General features: G+C 49.5%; 1 protein-coding gene across 1 annotated transcript in view; it reads right to left on the minus strand.

The window, feature by feature from the left end:
- PIP5KL1 (phosphatidylinositol-4-phosphate 5-kinase like 1) overlaps nucleotides 1-17098 on the minus strand; it is a 370871-nt gene that overhangs the window by 80502 nt on the left and 273271 nt on the right. The window contains exon 7 of the mRNA XM_086924947.1: nucleotides 2753-2787. Within this exon, the coding sequence (XP_086781073.1) occupies nucleotides 2753-2787 (35 nt within the window). The remainder of the gene's footprint in view (nucleotides 1-2752; nucleotides 2788-17098) is intronic.

Genomic DNA, 17098 nt, shown 5'->3' on the forward strand with positions numbered 1-17098 from the left:
GGCTCCTCTAAATAAACGATGGAACTTTCTTCATTGCCAACTGACTGGTCATTGGGTAATTGGTTTAGGGGCTATTGGTAAGTATAGCTCCTTATGTTATTTTCAATGGTACGTCAATACCTCTAATTTATCCTTTCCTGGGAGTCATTAGCACATCTCTGAGTAGGACGGAGAGAAAAGGAAAGGACGACAGAGAGAAAAGGAATGGAGGTCAGAGGGAAAAGGAATGGAGGACAGAGGGAAAAGGAATGGAGGACAGAGAGAAACGGAATAGAAGACAGAGAGAAAAGGAATGTAGGACAGAGAGAAAAGGAATGGAAGACAGAGAGAAAAGGAATGGAGGTCAGAGAGAAAAGGAATGGAGATCAGATGGAAAAGGAATGGGGACAGAGAGAAAAGTAATGGAAGACAGAGAGAAAAGGAATAAAGGAATGGAAGACAGAGAGAAAAGGAATGGAGGACAGAGAGAAAAGGAATGGAAGACAGAGAGAAAAGGAATGGAGGACAGAGAGAAAAGGAATGGAGGACAGAGAGAAACGGAATGGAGGACAGAGAGACAAGTAGTGGAGGTCAGAGAGAAAAGGAATGGACGACAGAGAGAAAAGGAATGGAGGACAGAGAGAAACGGAATGGAGGTCAGAGGGAAAAGGAATGGAGGACAGAGAGAAAAGGAATAGAAGACAGAGAGAAAAGGAATGGAGGACAGAGAGAAAAGGAATGGAGGTCAGAGAGAAAAGGAATGGAGGTCAGAGGGAAAAGGAATGGGGACAGAGAGAAAAGTAATGGAAGACAGAGAGAAAAGGAATAAAGGAATGGAAGACAGAGAGAAAAGGAATGGAGGACAGAGAGAAACGGAATGGAGGACAGAGAGAAAAGGAATGGAGGACAGAGAGACAAGTAGTGGAGGTCAGAGAGAAAAGGAATGGACGACAGAGAGAAACGGAATGGAGGACAGAGAGAAACGGAATGGAGGACAGAGAGAAAAGGAATGGAGGACAGAGAGACAAGTAGTGGAGGTCAGAGAGAAAAGGAATGGACAACAGAGAGAAAAGGAATGGAGGACAGAGAGAAACGGAATGGAGGACAGAGAGAAAAGGAATAGAAGACAGAGAGAAAAGGAATGGAGGACAGAGAGAAAAGGAATGGAGGTCAGAGAGAAAAGGAATGGAGGTCAGAGGGAAAAGGAATGGGGACAGAGAGAAAAGTAATGGAAGACAGAGAGAAAAGGAATAAAGGAATGGAAGACAGAGAGAAAAGGAATGGAGGACAGAGAGAAAAGGAATAGAAGACAGAGAGAAAAGGAATGGAGGACAGAGAGAAAAGGAATGGAGGTCAGAGAGAAAAGGAATGGAGGTCAGAGGGAAAAGGAATGGGGACAGAGAGAAAAGTAATGGAAGACAGAGAGAAAAGGAATAAAGGAATGGAAGACAGAGAGAAAAGGAATGGAGGACAGAGAGAAAAGGAATGGAAGACAGAGAGAAAAGGAATGGAGGACAGAGAGAAACGGAATGGAGGACAGAGAGAAAAGGAATGAAGGACAGAGAGAAACGGAATGGAGGACAGAGAGACAAGTAGTGGAGGTCAGAGAGAAAAGGAATGGACGACAGAGAGAAAAGGAATGGAGGACAGAGAGAAACGAAATGGAGGTCAGAGGGAAAAGGAATGGAGGACAGAGAGAAAAGGAATAGAAGACAGAGAGAAAAGGAATGGAGGACAGAGAGAAAAGGAATGGAGGACAGAGAGAAAAGGAATAGAGGACAGAGAGAAACGGAATGGAGGACAGAGAGACAAGTAGTGGAGGTCAGAGAGAAAAGGAATGGACGACAGAGAGAAAAGGAATGGAGGACAGAGAGAAACGGAATGGAGGTCAGAGGGAAAAGGAATGGAGGACAGAGAGAAAAGGAATAGAAGACAGAGAGAAAAGGAATGGAGGACAGAGAGAAACGGAATGGAGGACAGAGAGAAAAGGAATAGAGGACAGAGAGAAACGGAATGGAGGACAGAGAGACAAGTAGTGGAGGTCAGAGAGAAAAGGAATGGACGACAGAGAGAAAAGGAATGGAGAACAGAGAGAAACGGAATGGAGGTCAGAGGGAAAAGGAATGGAGGACAGAGAGAAAAGGAATAGAAGACAGAGAGAAAAGGGATGGAGGACAGAGAGAAAAGGAATGGAGGTCAGAGAGAAAAGGAATGGAGGTCAGAGGGAAAAGGAATGGGGACAGAGAGAAAAGTAATGGAAGACAGAGAGAAAAGGAATAAAGGAATGGAAGACAGAGAGAAAAGGAATGGAGGACAGAGAGAAAAGGAATGGAAGACAGAGAGAAAAGGAATGGAGGACAGAGAGAAACGGAATGGAGGACAGAGAGAAAAGGAATGAAGGACAGAGAGAAACGGAATGGAGGACAGAGAGACAAGTAGTGGAGGTCAGAGAGAAAAGGAATGGACGACAGAGAGAAAAGGAATGGAGGACAGAGAGAAACGAAATGGAGGTCAGAGGGAAAAGGAATGGAGGACAGAGAGAAAAGGAATAGAAGACAGAGAGAAAAGGAATGGAGGACAGAGAGAAAAGGAATGGAGGACAGAGAGACAAGGAATGGAGGACAGAGAGGAAAGGAATGGAGGTCAGAGGGAAAAGGAATGGGGGACAGAGGGAAAGAAAGGTCAGTTTGAGAAGTGGAGGGTCACACAGAGGGAGACAGAGGGAGCAATGCCCCTCTCCCCACAGCCGAGAGAGGCGGGGCTCTGGTCTTACCTTGCCCTCCTGGGGGAGTGTTACACTGTGGACACCTGCAGAGCAGAGAGAGGGGGAAAGAGAGCGTATGGTGATTAATAACTTTAAAACTAGCATCTTAATTATGTCATTATGTCCACATTCATTTGCGTCCTAGATAGACATGGCAGAGTCCCGAAGGCGGCTCCTCCCCTATTGCAGCGGAGCGCCGCCCACTGTTTTTTTCAGCAGTATAAAAAAATGATAATAACTGTGTTATTATCATTTTATTTTCCGTGCACGGCAGCTTTGAAAGGCGGGCGGGGCTGACCGCGCAGCCGAGGAGTGGTTTACGCCCACTCCTAAGATAACCTGTTAACTGTTTGGCCGGCCCTCTCGAGCTGACCATAACAGTCATGCGCACTTTCTCTCTTCTCTGCCCAGGCTGTAATCTCCCATGCCCAGGCCCCCATGCGCGTCTGAGCACCGAGCCACGGCGCTCAGACCAATAACAACACTGCATTGCTGCGTTATGATTGGCTACGGGGGGTCCTGGACGCTTCCAGGCTGCTTCCTGTCCTGGCCAGTGGGAGGAGGAGAGATGCGACCAGGAGGAGCGGCAAGGAGGACGCAGCAGGCAGGTAAGTTGAATTAATTTTTTTTGTTAACCTCACCCGCACCCTAAAGCCACCCCTCCACCTCCAATTGGTGCCGGCTGCCGCTGGAGATTCCACCTTCCATACGCATAGGTTTTTCGATGCTGAGCGCTCTTAATTGTTCTAGCTTTCCAATGGCAATTTAGGGCTTACAACATAGTGGCAAGGCAGCCATATTTAGGACAGGACTTCGGTGCGGCCATGGCAGAAGGGACGGCCCTTCCGGTCGGGCCATGGCAGAAGGGACGGCCCTTCCGGTGCGGCCGAGGCAGAAGGGACGGCCCTTCCGGTCGGGCCAAGGCAGAGGGGATGGCCCTTCTGGTGCGGCAAGGCAGAGGGGACGGCCCTTCCCGTCCAGCCAAGACAGAGGGGACGGCCCTTCCGGTGTGGCCATGGGGGATGAGCCAACCTATGTAGAAGGGCCCTTCCAGCACACACCCACACACCGGCATTTTTCTGGTAGGTTGCAAGTTATGGGGCAGAATTCAGAGCAAGATGATGCATCACAACCCAACCATGCCCACTTGGCCCCATTCCAGTGGAGGCCTCCTGCAGGGGGCGCTGGTTTCAACACTGCCTGGGCTGTCCTTACGCTCCAGTCCAGGTGAGCTCTTAGCGTCCGGGGACTGAGGGCGTGGGATGGTAATGGTGGAAAAGCAGGCTCTTGGAGTCCAGGGATGGAGGGTGTGGGATGTTCATTGGTAAACAGGAGGCTCTTAGGGTCTTGGAACTAATCCAGTCTGGCTAGTGTTCACTGCCAGGTTCGATTCTTAAAACACACAAAAGTTGACAGGAGAAGGCTTGCAATAAGTCTACCCATTGGCATTGGCTCGGGTATCATTCCAACCTGTTGATCTTTGGCGCACCGTGCCACCTGAGATTAGACCCTATGCCAATCAGTCTTGACCTCGATCCAATAGGAACAGTCCCGCGATGGATTGGGATGCAGTCCAGAGCGACTCCCAGTGGCTGGGGCTGCTTGTCTTCCTGTTCAGGAAGGACCTGGCCTGGCAGTTCGGGCTGGACTATTGCCATTGCGGCAGGGTCGAAACTGATTAGTATATGGCTGGGTCCAAAACTGAGAAGGCGTGATGTGCTTAATAGGGACGGTCTGCGTGGCAGCCCTGGGTAATTACCAGTGGTGGAGATTAGTTTGAGCGTTCTATCCATCACTTTTTAGGTATACTTCAGCGTGATGCCCAAAGTGGGACGGATATGCCCAGACATGGGTTCAGTGCGCACTGTCACTGCAAACGAGCTAAACTTGGCTGATGAACACTAAAAAGAGCGACACCGGACATGGGATCCTTGAATTTGATTCAGGGAGGGTCTTGCAGGACTGTTAACTGAGCAGCGTCAAGACTGATTTGCACATGGCTGGATCCAAACTGAGCTGGCATGGTGGGCGAGAAACGATGGACTGGAGTGCGGCCCAGAGCACCTGCCAGCGGCTGAGATTAATTAAGCATCCATCCATCACACTCTTCTCGATGACCTTGGTCTCATTCGTTGGTGGGGTCGATATTGGCGAGTGTGGAATCGGCAGATAGTGCATTCTTTATATTTGAGTACGCCGTTTCAGGTCCCATACCACACCTCGGTCTCAACGGTTTCAGTGACGTCCTGAAGAGGGGCAGTGAGGGAGGGCAGATCCTTAATAAACTGCCAACAATAGTTGACCATGCTCAAGAAACTCCTCGCCTTGCTGACAGAGTTTGAGGAAGGTGCTGAGTTCATGTCTTGTACTTTGATCGGATCAGAGCTGTCCTAGCTGCCAAGAAGTGGTAGCCGATAAAAAGCTGATGTGCAAACTGCTGGAATTCACACTTTGTTTGCTGTAAGGTGAGGTCACAGTTCTGCAAGGCCGAGCCCGATGCTCTTCCAGAGAGCAGGCGTACAGCAAAATGGCATCACTGACATCAATGACCCCCTTAGACCAGAGAATAGCTCTCATATGGCGTTTTGAAAACCTCAGCTGCCCTAGAGATACCAATGTTCAATCTCCTGTAGCTCTGAAGGCCAAGGTGTGTAGAAACAGATGTAATGCAGTGGGATCAGGAACTAACAGAACCTGGGGTTAGTCTGACTGTAGATCCATCTTCAAGAACCAGAGGCATCCACTTAGTTTGTTTACCAAGTTGTTGACCGTCGGGTGAAGTGTTGCTTCTGTTTGATTGCTATGTTTGGGATCAGCATATCCATGTACTGTCTCCTGTCTTGCGTCTCCGGATTGCTTGGGTTTAAGGGTGACGACATCTGGCGACACACAGGGAGCATGTTCCTCCGCCCTGTCAATGATGTTGAGCTCCCTCCTTTGTGGAGGAATTGTCCGATCTTCTTAACCAATCCTCGATTTCCAAATCTAGAAACCTCTTCTTCAGAGACTTTAACCTCCACTAGAACAAAAATGATGATCCCTCAGTTAGTCTCATCAATGACTTTCTCGATATCAGTGACTTGAAACAACTCTGCCATTCTCCAACACACACCAAAGGTGCCACTCTGGACGCTATCATCACTAGCAAAGAACTGGCTTCACTTTCTCACATCGTCCTCATTGACTGGTCCGACCACCACCTTATCCTCTTTGCGATCACAAGCTTTGTGCCCCCTCCATTCATAAAAACTACAAAACATCAGAAATTGACCAGAAATCTTCACCTTATTCCTCCGGGCAAACTGGAGACTAAGATTAAAGCACATCTACGGCTTACTCCTCTCTCCCAAAGTGCTAATGACCTTACTGAACACTACAACAAATCCATCGTTGAAGTCCTTGACCAAAATTGCCTCAACCAAATTAAAACTGCAAAAATGTAACCCCTCCAAATCTTGGTTCAACACCGACCTCAACAATGAGAGATGCGCTATTCGACTTACTGAACGCACGTGGAGGCAACACCCTTCCCCCTCTAATCTTGTCGTCCACATAGCTGCAAGGGCCAACTACAAAAACCACATCTTTAATGAAAAGACCTCCTTCTTCCAGCCACAACTCGACCGGGCAAGAAACCGACCCAGGAAATTATTTAGCATTGTCAAAGACCAAACTGCTTCAGCCTCCCCCCAAACTAATGGCTACGGTTGAGAGATGTGAAGAAATTGCTAGCTTCTTCTCTGATAAAATCGCTAAGATTGATCAAGCCTTCATCTTAACCCCCCTTCCGCATAGCCTACCACCCCTACTTGACATTCCCCCTAAGTCTCCATCCACACCTACCCCTCCCCCAGACTCTTCCCAACTCGCCCCCATTGTCACCCCCTCCGAACGCTACTACATTAGCCCCCAGCTAAAAAACAATGCATCCTGGAATAACTTTTGCCCAGTTTCTGAACGGGAAGTCCTCAACATCATCTCCAAGCTTAAACCATCCTCGCATACCAGAGATCCCCTCCCTGCCTATCTTGTCCAAGACCTCAAACACATTATCGCCCCATATTGGACCACTGTCATCAACTCCTCCCTTGCCACCGGAAGTGTCCCTGCTTCCCTCCGACTAGGACCAATCACCCCCATCATCAAAAACGCTACAGCTTACCCCAATTACTAAAATAATCTGTGCCCTATTTATAACCTTCCTTTCTTATCTAAGACCCTGGGAAAATGCGCCCTGCTCCAGCTGGACAATGACATCGAATCATTCAACCTCTTGGACGTGTTACAATCAGGTTTCCGAAAGGGCTGCAGCACTGAAACAGCCACGCTCAACATTATTGATGACATCCATCGCTCCCTAGACAGGGGGGGGGCCTCCCCTTCTCATTCTTCTTGACCTCTCCGCCGCTTTTGATACAGTAAACCATTCCACCTTAACCAATATACCCAAATACCGTTTTGGCTTCAATGGTGCTGTTCTCAAGTGGTTCACCTCCTTTTTCCAACACAGAGCCCAACAAATTAAAGTCAGTGGTTGCCTTTCTAAACCTCTGCCGGTCACCTTGGACATCCCCCAGGTCTCTATTCTCTCTCCCACTCTATTCAACCTCTTCATGGAACCCCTCACCCTCATCCTTAAACAAGCGAAAATCAGTTACCACCTCTATGCTGATGACATCCAACTTTACTATCGGATCAAATCCCATACTGACGTTTTACATCTCAATGATGCCTTGACTAAGATTCAAATGTGGTTTCAGCACAACCACCTCAAACTTAACCCTAAAAAAACAGAAATCATTCTATTCTCTCCTAAAAACAACTTGCTCCCTATTCAACACTGGATCTCTGACATCAAAGCTCTCAACTGTTCTCTTTCCATCTCTAACTCAGTCAAATCCCTCGACATCAGCATCGACCAGAGCCTCAGTCTTACTCCACACATGAGAAATTCAGCTAAAGGTGCTCTATTCACACTCCACCATCTCAAAAAAATGAAACCCTTCATTCCTGCTGACGACTTTAAATCAGTGGTTCCATCACTGGTCCTGTCTAGACTCGACTATGGTAATGCCACTCTCTCTAGAAATTCCTAAAGTCCACCTAGCCCCTTTCAAATCAATTCTAAAGCTGCCTGAGAACTCAGTCATATGCCTGCCCGTTGTTGGGTGACATACACGTTGCCTCGAGCGGTAACATCGTCATGGGTAATTGTAGTATTGTGCATTTCATTTGTAGAGCAGAGTTGAAACTTGTTGATCTTGTAAAATATGATGTTGAGACAAATCCTTGAAGAATGAATATGCTGCATACGCAGGGTAGGTTTCAGATCATCGTCGCCAGTGTAAACCCAAGTATAAATCTCTAAGGTGGTGAATAAAGAGTACGTTTATTCAGAGAAAGGAAAGGTCCCATCCATCAGCTGGGTCAAGTCAGGTGCAACTGGCTTCTTCATCTCTAATCCACATTCTATTGCTCTGGAGCTGCGTAAACAATAACCAGAGCTCTTAAAGGAATCGGTGTACACAATAAAGTAAAAGAGAAGTGAAATGCACAATACTACAGTAATGTCAGTGATGAACATGCCCACAAGGGTTAGTGGGTTCTCGGGTCGGTAGGCGTAGATGTTCTCCTTGAAGTCTTTCATCGCCGACTGCTCAATAAGTTTCACAGGTTTCTTTCGCCTTAACGTCAACAGAAGCGCAGGTATCAATAATGGAAGTCCCTGGTCTGTCATCTACAAGGACTTGGCTCTTTGGTGGGGACCTTATGTGAGTGCGGAGTTGGGGTATGTGCACTGCCCTTTAAGCATGGGTGAATTTTGCGAATCTGGCGTTCGCGAATTTGCGTATTTGCGAACTCGCAATCCGCAAAATCCACGAATTCTCGCAAATTTGCTGATTTTTTTTTGTGTTCGCAAGGGTTTCTGCCAGTTCGCGAGGGTTTTGTACCAGTTCGCAATTTCGAACTTACTTGTCGGCTCGCAATGGTCGCGACTATGTTGTTTCTACGTCTGGTTCATCATCACAGGTTCACAGCCAGGGCCGGACTGGGAACCAGAACCGGCCCTGGCAAAGTGCTCGGCCGCCCCCCCTGGGGTGCGACCGCGCTCTGTGCCAGGGCCGGTTTTAGGCCGTTTTTATTATTACAGGACCGTTTTTGCAGCATAGCTGCAAAAACGGCCCTGTAAAAAAAACGGCCCCCAGGGGGCCAAAACCGGCCCCCAACCATGCGGCCCACCGGGGGATTGCCCGGTGCCCGCAACGGCCAGTCCGGGCCTGTTCACAGCACCCTCTGTTTCACCACTGCCACCCTGTTTCACCCATGCCACCCTCTGGTACATCAATGCCACCCTCTGGTTCATCACTGTAGATTATGGGGGGGGGGGGGGGGGGGGGAAGCAAGCACACCTGCCCTGCTTCAACTGACATGAATTAATTTGGGGTTTGGCACCTGCTTCCTTATCTGTAATTTGCTTTCGGTTGCAGTGCAATTTTTTTTCCAGGACCTTTGTGGCCTACTTGTAGCTATTCTATGAGCCTGCTGTGAGGGTCAGAGCAGGGTCATAGAATTGTTGCAACTAACAACTGAACTCTGGAGGGGCCCCAGTCAGGAAGCACTACGGGGAATGGTTACTAATGATGAGTTTGAACTTTTGCACCTGCTGAGTGCTTTCAGTTTTGCAAAACTCGTTTTTCTGCAGAACAGCAACTGTAATGCCCCAAACAAACATAGGCAACTGAACTCTGGAGGGGCCCCTCAGGAAGTACTACAGGGAATGGTTACTAATGATGAGTGAACTTTTGCACCTGCTGAGTGCTTTCAGTTTTGCAAAACTCATTTTTCTGCAGAACAGCAACTGTAATGCCCCAAACAAACTTACTTGTGAAAGTTGATTTCTAATCCAAAAGTGATCCAAAGAAAGTCAAAATGCCTCAAATCCAAAAACAAAAAAGTGCAGGCAAATGTCAACCTGAGGAGTTATTCTGATAAAAATCATCATTTTCAGAAGGTCTATGCTGCTTGCTAGTGGATTTCTTGTGCAGAATTGCAAATTTTGTAATTTCGCGAGTGCGAGATTGTTGCTGCCCGCCGCACCTACATGTTCGCAATTGTGAACTCTCGCGATGCGTCGCCAAACTCCCGCGGGATCCCGCAGCAAGATCCAAAATGGCACAGCACTCGCAAAATATCGAGAAAAACAACTCGGCAAATGCTGAATGACGGTAAGTGAATGCCGCACGCCGCAATATTGTATCACCAAGAAAAAAATTCCGCTGCGTACGAATTTGCGGATTTTTGGTAAATTCGCGAGAGTTCGCGGATTGCGAATTTACCGAAAATCCGCGAGCGGAACGGATTTTCCGCCCCTGCTTACTGCCCTTCCTCGGTCCTCATCGTTGTCCATATTCTCCTCTACAGTATCCACTGTGAGGGGTGCAACAGCATTCCCATCTTCTTATGCATCATCTTTTATTGACAGGCTGAGGGGCATCCTTTGCTAAATTGTTCACTGTTAGAAATTGAGATTTATGTTTGGCAAAGTATGCACCCCGTCAAAGCAGGAGCCACAATCCCAGTCAGGACAAGTCAGATACACAACCTAAATTAAACTGTGCTCTCCCTCTGGTAGATTGGCACATACCGCTCAGGCTTAACGTAAGAGGCAAGGTGTAACGTATTTGTGCACGCTTTAATAGGGAACAATTGTTGTACTTTCCCTCTTCTCTGACTAATATCTGGGGTCAGGACCAAATGACCAAACTGAAAATGTCAATCCAGTTTGCTGAGAACAGGGCTACAGTCTGCTCCTCCCCTGGAGCGCCCCTCAGAGGGCACCAACCAGCAATACACTCCCACGCCACATGGACGCCAGCCAGGCTGGCCCTGGCCAGGGGCCCCCCTTTCACAGGGCGGCCCTGGCCAGGTGCACCCCTTTCACCGGGCGGCCCTGGCCAGGTGCACCCCTTTCACAGGGCTGCCCTGGCCAGGCACACCCCTTTCACAGGGCGGACCCGGCCAGGCGCAACCCTTTCACAGGGCGGCCCTGTAGTATATAGGAAACCTTCTCGCGCTGTGTGAAAGAGCCAGGTGGTGGACATGCCACACACACCACCTTCTAGTTGGAAACCGCACAAAGGACAAAAATGTTGTTAACCAGTAAGGCACACAAGGAGCACGAGATCCAGGACCTCGACTTGTCTATGCCTGCTGAGTCCCCCGAGGCTAGGTGGCGAGCTGGCCCAAGTCACGCAGGGGCATTGGCAGTGACAAATAGCCCGGTGTACCACCAGGGTTACTGAGCTCAGCCTCTGTTACCACTCTGGCACCTCCCGAGTGAGAAAGTCGCGCAGACAAGGCTGCCCGTCACTAATCAGTGAGTCCCCCACACTGAAGCTGCTGCCGATTGCAGAGCCCAAGCAAGTGACCATTGAAAGGAACTCTGCATATCCAGCAGATGACACACTACCCTAAGGAAGTGTCCCACCCGCCACAGGGGGAGAGTCCCAGAGCCGGAGGGAAGCTGGCCACCATGAGCAACCCCCACACAATGGTCCACGAGGAAGGGTCGAAACCAGGAGCAAGCCCAAAACCACTCCACCAAGCCGGGCCCCTACAAACTGTGTAAGATTACCCCCGAGGGAAATGCGTTGGCCGCAAGCGTGCAAATGGCGCCAGATTTGAAAGGGACTCCACGTGGAACCCCAGAAGGTTCCATCCCAATTATGGCAGCAGAGGTCAGGAAGGCTGGCTGCAGCCAAACCCCTATCCAATCATTCTACAGCCTCAGGATGGGCCACCGGACTGACCAAAGCCACCTGAATGCACATCAGAGCAGCGATCGATAGGCCAGTTCCCGCAAAACCCCCATCCATAAAACCAAGCCCAGAACAACCCGAGCACACTGCACATTCAGCCACAAGGAAATCAGTCAACAAACACTGGCGCCACAACTCTGGAACTCACTCCCATGGGAGATCCGTTCCTGTCCCGATCTGCTTCAATTCAGAAGGCAGCTCAAGACATGGCTGTTCATACAGGCACATGAGTAAACCAATCCCACTGCTGTCAACTCAGAACAGTCAACTCAGTACAGCTCGAAACAGCGCCATGAAACCTTGGTCAAAGTGCGCTTTACAAATAGGTTATAACATAACATAACATAACAAACACACTACCACAACGAGGACCAGGTGATTGGCAACACAAATTGGCAACCACAGAAGGCAGGAAACCCAACCAAGCAAGCACAGGGTCACAGCCACGGCAGGGAGGGGTGATTGTCTGGGGAGGCAATGCCTTCACATGATCGCCCAATCCAAATAAGCAGTACATTAAAAAATATGACCCATCCACTTCGCCCCAACTCCAGGAAACTCGCCACAACGATAGAGACCAGTGACCCAGCATTAGGAGAGAAATCAAACCTCTACTTGCATTCAGGAAAAACTCAGGGTTGCTGAACCTTCCGTGTTGATCGCAAATCCACACAAAAAACTCCATCTTGGGTGCCGGCAGGGGTCTTGGCCCCGTGCTGTTGCTTGTCCCTGGGAGGGGGGGGGGGGGGGGGGGGAGGGAGTGAGGAGTGGGAGAGTAGGAGCGGGGTGGGGCATTGGCCACGCCGAAGGGAAGTGAAGCCTGCTGAGGGAGCTGGGCAGGCCCTGACCAGTACACAAAAACAAGCATCCAGGTCCCCCCTCATCCAAGTACAATTGGGACGGGTTCCTGTGCCTAGTTTGAAAGGACCTCATTCCTCAACATTTTTAGGTCTCCAGCTTGCTGGCCCCCTTTTAGTTCCAAAATGAGGCGACCCTCCAGTGCAAGAGGTCAGGTTTTCCGCACAAGTGGTATAATGGTATCCCCCATAGAACCCTGTAGTCCACGAAGAGTTCTGACACCAAGCCAGTAGGGAAATCCACCAGGGCAGTCCGCCATCTCAGTTCGTTGCCCGCAGCATGACGGGTCCCAGCTGCGCTCCGGACTCTTGTCGTGAGCAGAACATTCTGCCTCCTCCTCTACCCTAATGCTTCCAAACATCCAAAGTCTTCCCATCGGATCACGTCCCTCCAAAACAGCGGGAGTAGCACGTCACTGCGTAGGGATTCCCTCATTCCCGCCAAAGGCAGCAGGCCCACAGCGTCCTGGATCCGAGGGAGAGGGGGGCAGTGAGAGGAAAAGGGGTCCGTAGATGATCATCGCAGACCCCACACAAGGTGCACGGATGTGCTCACCACTGCACCCAGCTTGTCGAATAAGCTTCACAGGGTCTCATGAACATCGTCCAAGGGAACAATAGGCCCGATCCCAGTCATTGCCACATTCGAAGAACACGGGGGTCACTGAGCAGCCTCTCAACCCCCACCGATAATCTAAAATAAATTCAGCATTCATGAGACCTTATGAAGGCGCCCAACGGCCTGCAAGAAGCAGCACAAAAGCAGCCCAAAAACTAACCTTCCAGAAAAAGAGAGTTGTTAAAACACCCAACTCTATTAGAGAAAACCTCGTTGCACACCCTGTGAAGGGACCAGAGGAACCAGAGGGCCATACATGTGTCTTCAGGACACGTTGAAATTACCCACAAACACCAAATTGCTACACGCCCCTTCGTTTAATGGCGGATCGCGCATGTTTAGGTCAAAAGCTACCATCAGTATTGATAAAATTACACACACACACTCACACACACATTAGGCAAAGTAGAGTATTAAAGGGCCACCAACACCCTTAAAATGATAGTTAGGTAAAAAGAGTCATCTACACAATCACGAAGATCACCGCACTAAAACACTCACCTCCATAATGGCGAGGGGGAGGACCAGGTGACCCATGTCCAAAAACTCATGGATTCCTAAAATGACACCCAAACTGGGTACTCCCATCCAGTACCTTACCAAAGATTGCCCAAAATGGATGCACAGAAAAGCCCGAAAAAAGGGCGGGCACAGGAGCTTCCAAGACAGTGTAATGATTCATGTTTTGCTAACAAGCTGACCTAGAACCCACAGCTCTTATCCAACCTTCTGCAACTAAGCCGTAAGTGCATCACTTTTACTGGGGCCTTCAACCTATTCAGTAGCAACCTCCGAAATCCCAGCGAGGCCCGAGGGTTCAAGCAAACATAGACCACAGACAATTTTTTACAAACAGACTCTTTACACTGTGCCAAGCAAAGACACCCCGGACATCAGAAGGCTGCAGACAACCCCTCCAGAAACCCTCCCAGGACCTGCAATGTTCCAAACGTTATGCATTATTGCACCTTTGTACACCATCTGCTTAGTATGGGTGTGGTCACATCTATCCGTAGCAAGAAATCTGCCTGGTCATATGGAGTGTACCTCAACATTTCTACAGCACTTGCGTAGGGACCTCTCTCACCTCACGTGCACTTATACTGAACCAAATGCTAGTATTCTACATGCACTACACAGAACACTTTTGTAGAACAAATTGTAGCACCACATGACCACCATGGGCGCCCAGACGTCGGCATGCTGATACCCCATGTCGTGGGCGCAGACAGACTTTACTTAGCCCAAGAAATAGACCAAGAGAAAGCAAAGTGTCTCATCCACCTGTGCCTAATAGAGTAGAACCCCATAGAGTAGGGGTAAACATTTCCCGAATTAAAACCAACCACACAGCACTACATCCTTTTTCTGCGCAAGCGACATTCAAACAGAACTAGACAGGATATGCAGGCGAGGCAGTATAGGGGAGGACACTGCTTGACCCCGAGGTTTTCCAGAAAAGAGGGTCTTGGAGGTAGCAAGGCCACCACATGAGGGCACAAACATGTCTGCTGATGCCTCTGTCTGTGGCCCTTAGCAATTCTGGGGCAGTATTCTTTAACAACAACTGGACCCCAGACATTGAGTTCCAGTGCAGGGCCATTCACCTCGATGATACCAGGAGAAATGAGCCTAGAAGGCAAGAGTTGAATGCCAGCATAGATACCCAATGTCAGAAATACTGGGACACTGAGAGAGATAGGTACACGGCCCTACTCGCCAGCACAGATGGCATCTGCACCCTCCTGGACTAAGGCCACTCCGCAGCCCTCATCCTACTCGACCTATCAGCAGCCTTCGACACCATCTCCCACCACACGCTAGTCGCGAGACTACGCGACACCAGCATACAAGGAAAAGCCCTGGACTGGATCTGATCATTCCTCACCGGAAGAAGCCAGAGGATCAGAATGCCACCCTTCCTCTACGCCCCCACGAAAACCACCTGCGGAGTCCCACAGGGTTGATCTCTGAACCCGACACTCTTCAACATCTACATTGCCCCCCTCACTGCCATCGTCTAACACAGTCTCAACATCGTATCCTACGCCGACGACACCCAGCTCATCCTCTCTCTCACCAAAGACCCCACCACCGCCAAACTCAACTTCCAGAAAGGAATGCAAGACGTTGCAGTCTGGATGACCAACAGCTGACTGGAGCTCAATGCCGAGAAGACAGAAGTCCTCGTTCTTGGAACCAGCCCCTCAGCATGGAACAACACCTGGTGGCTGACCGCCCTTGGAAGCCCACCTACTCCCACGGACCATGCCAAAAACCTCGGCATCGTACTCTAAATATCACTCACCATGAACTGACAGGTGAACACCGTCACCTCCAGCTGCTTCAACACACTCCGCATCCTCCGCAAGACCTTCAAATGGATCCCCCCTGAGTCAAGAATAACGATCACCCACGCACTCATCACCAGCAGACTGGACTATGGAAACTCCCTCTACGCCTGCAACAACAGATCCCTACTACACAGACTCCAGACAATACAGAACGCCGCCACCAGGCTCGTCCTAGACATCCCCCCGCACAAACACATCAGCCAACACTAAAGGAGACTCCATTGGCTCCCCGTGGAGAAAAGAGTCACCTTCAAGATTTTCACCCACGCCTACATATGCCTACACAACAACAACGGGCCAAAATACCTCAATGACAGAATCAACTTCCACGCACCCAAAAGAAACTTCCGATCCACCAACCTCGCTCTGGCTGAAACCCCGCACATCCACAGTGCCAGAGCAGGCGGAAGATCCTTCTCCCACATCGCAGCCAAGACATGAAACGAGCTACCGGCAGACATCAGGTGCGCCCCCTCCCTGAACACCTTCAGAAAGACCCTCAAGGCCTGACTCGTTGGCTAAGCAGATTGACACATGGCTGGAAAGAAAGGGGCAACACCTAATTGCACAGAAAAGTACACTGTATTTGCTGTATTTCGGTGGCAAAGGAACAATATCGCTTGGTACCAACAAACATTGTGAAGCAATACTGTACATACCAGATATGCAATGGGGTACCCACGTTTTGATGGGCAACTACTGGCAACATGGGGAGTTTGTCTACAACCAGCTCTCCCCGGATGGCGAGGCCTCTGCTCCCTCATAACCATACCCAGCCTGACCCTGATCATCCCCGGAGCAGATCTATCGGAGTTATTTCTATATCCCCTGCAGAAGAAAACAACTCTATTGCATCAGGCTAGAGAAAAAAGAACTGATGATTACTTTGGGCTCAGTATAAGAACATTTCGGAAAAATTCAGACTGTTGTCTGACACTCAGGTAAGCGCAGGAGGGTTCATACCCTTCTTCACCTTGCGAATCTCCACTGGTTACAAATAACCAGGTGGGAGCTGCTTAAAATGATCAAAATTACTGAGCTTGGCCTAAATGCTATCAAGGACAAGCATTTACAATGCAACGGTCTCGCCTTTGCAAAAGTTAGAGCTATTGACATTGTAAATGACAACATTTTTATTTATGTGTTGGTTTTGAAAACAGATAAATAAATGGCATTGTCATTTACAATGCCAATAGCTTAATCTCTCGCAAATGCGAGACCTATTGCAATGCAATAGGTTGCGTATTTACGCGAGTTTGAGCTATTGAAATTGCAAATAACAACGCGTTTTATTTATGTTTTAAAAAAACACACACACAGGGGCGTGGCTAGCTGCCAAGAGAAATGGCCGCTGCTTAGAGGAGCTCCGGGGATAGGATCGCTTCCTGACACATCCTGTAATTAATCTGCAGTCCAAATTACATCCAGAGTCACTGTGAACAAACCGGAAACGGAGCGCCATCCACCGAGCCGACTTCGAAATCCGGGAGTTCCCCGAATCGTGCGAGATGACCTCCGTGCGGAACGGCCTGCGCCGATACTTGCAGCCGCGGCCTCAATTGTTGCGGGCCGCCCGACGTCAGCGGTGCGCCTGGCAGGCAGTCAGAAGGTGAGAAGCGAGGAGTCAGGACCGGAGTGACGGGGGCACTAACAGTTACACCGGCTGTCTGCCGGCGCCCGCAGGAGTGCACAACGGCCCGTGAGGG

The sequence above is a fragment of the Lissotriton vulgaris genome, chromosome 5 (genome assembly GCF_964263255.1).
Source record: "Lissotriton vulgaris chromosome 5, aLisVul1.2, whole genome shotgun sequence".
NCBI classification, from domain to species: Eukaryota; Metazoa; Chordata; class Amphibia; order Caudata; family Salamandridae; genus Lissotriton; species Lissotriton vulgaris.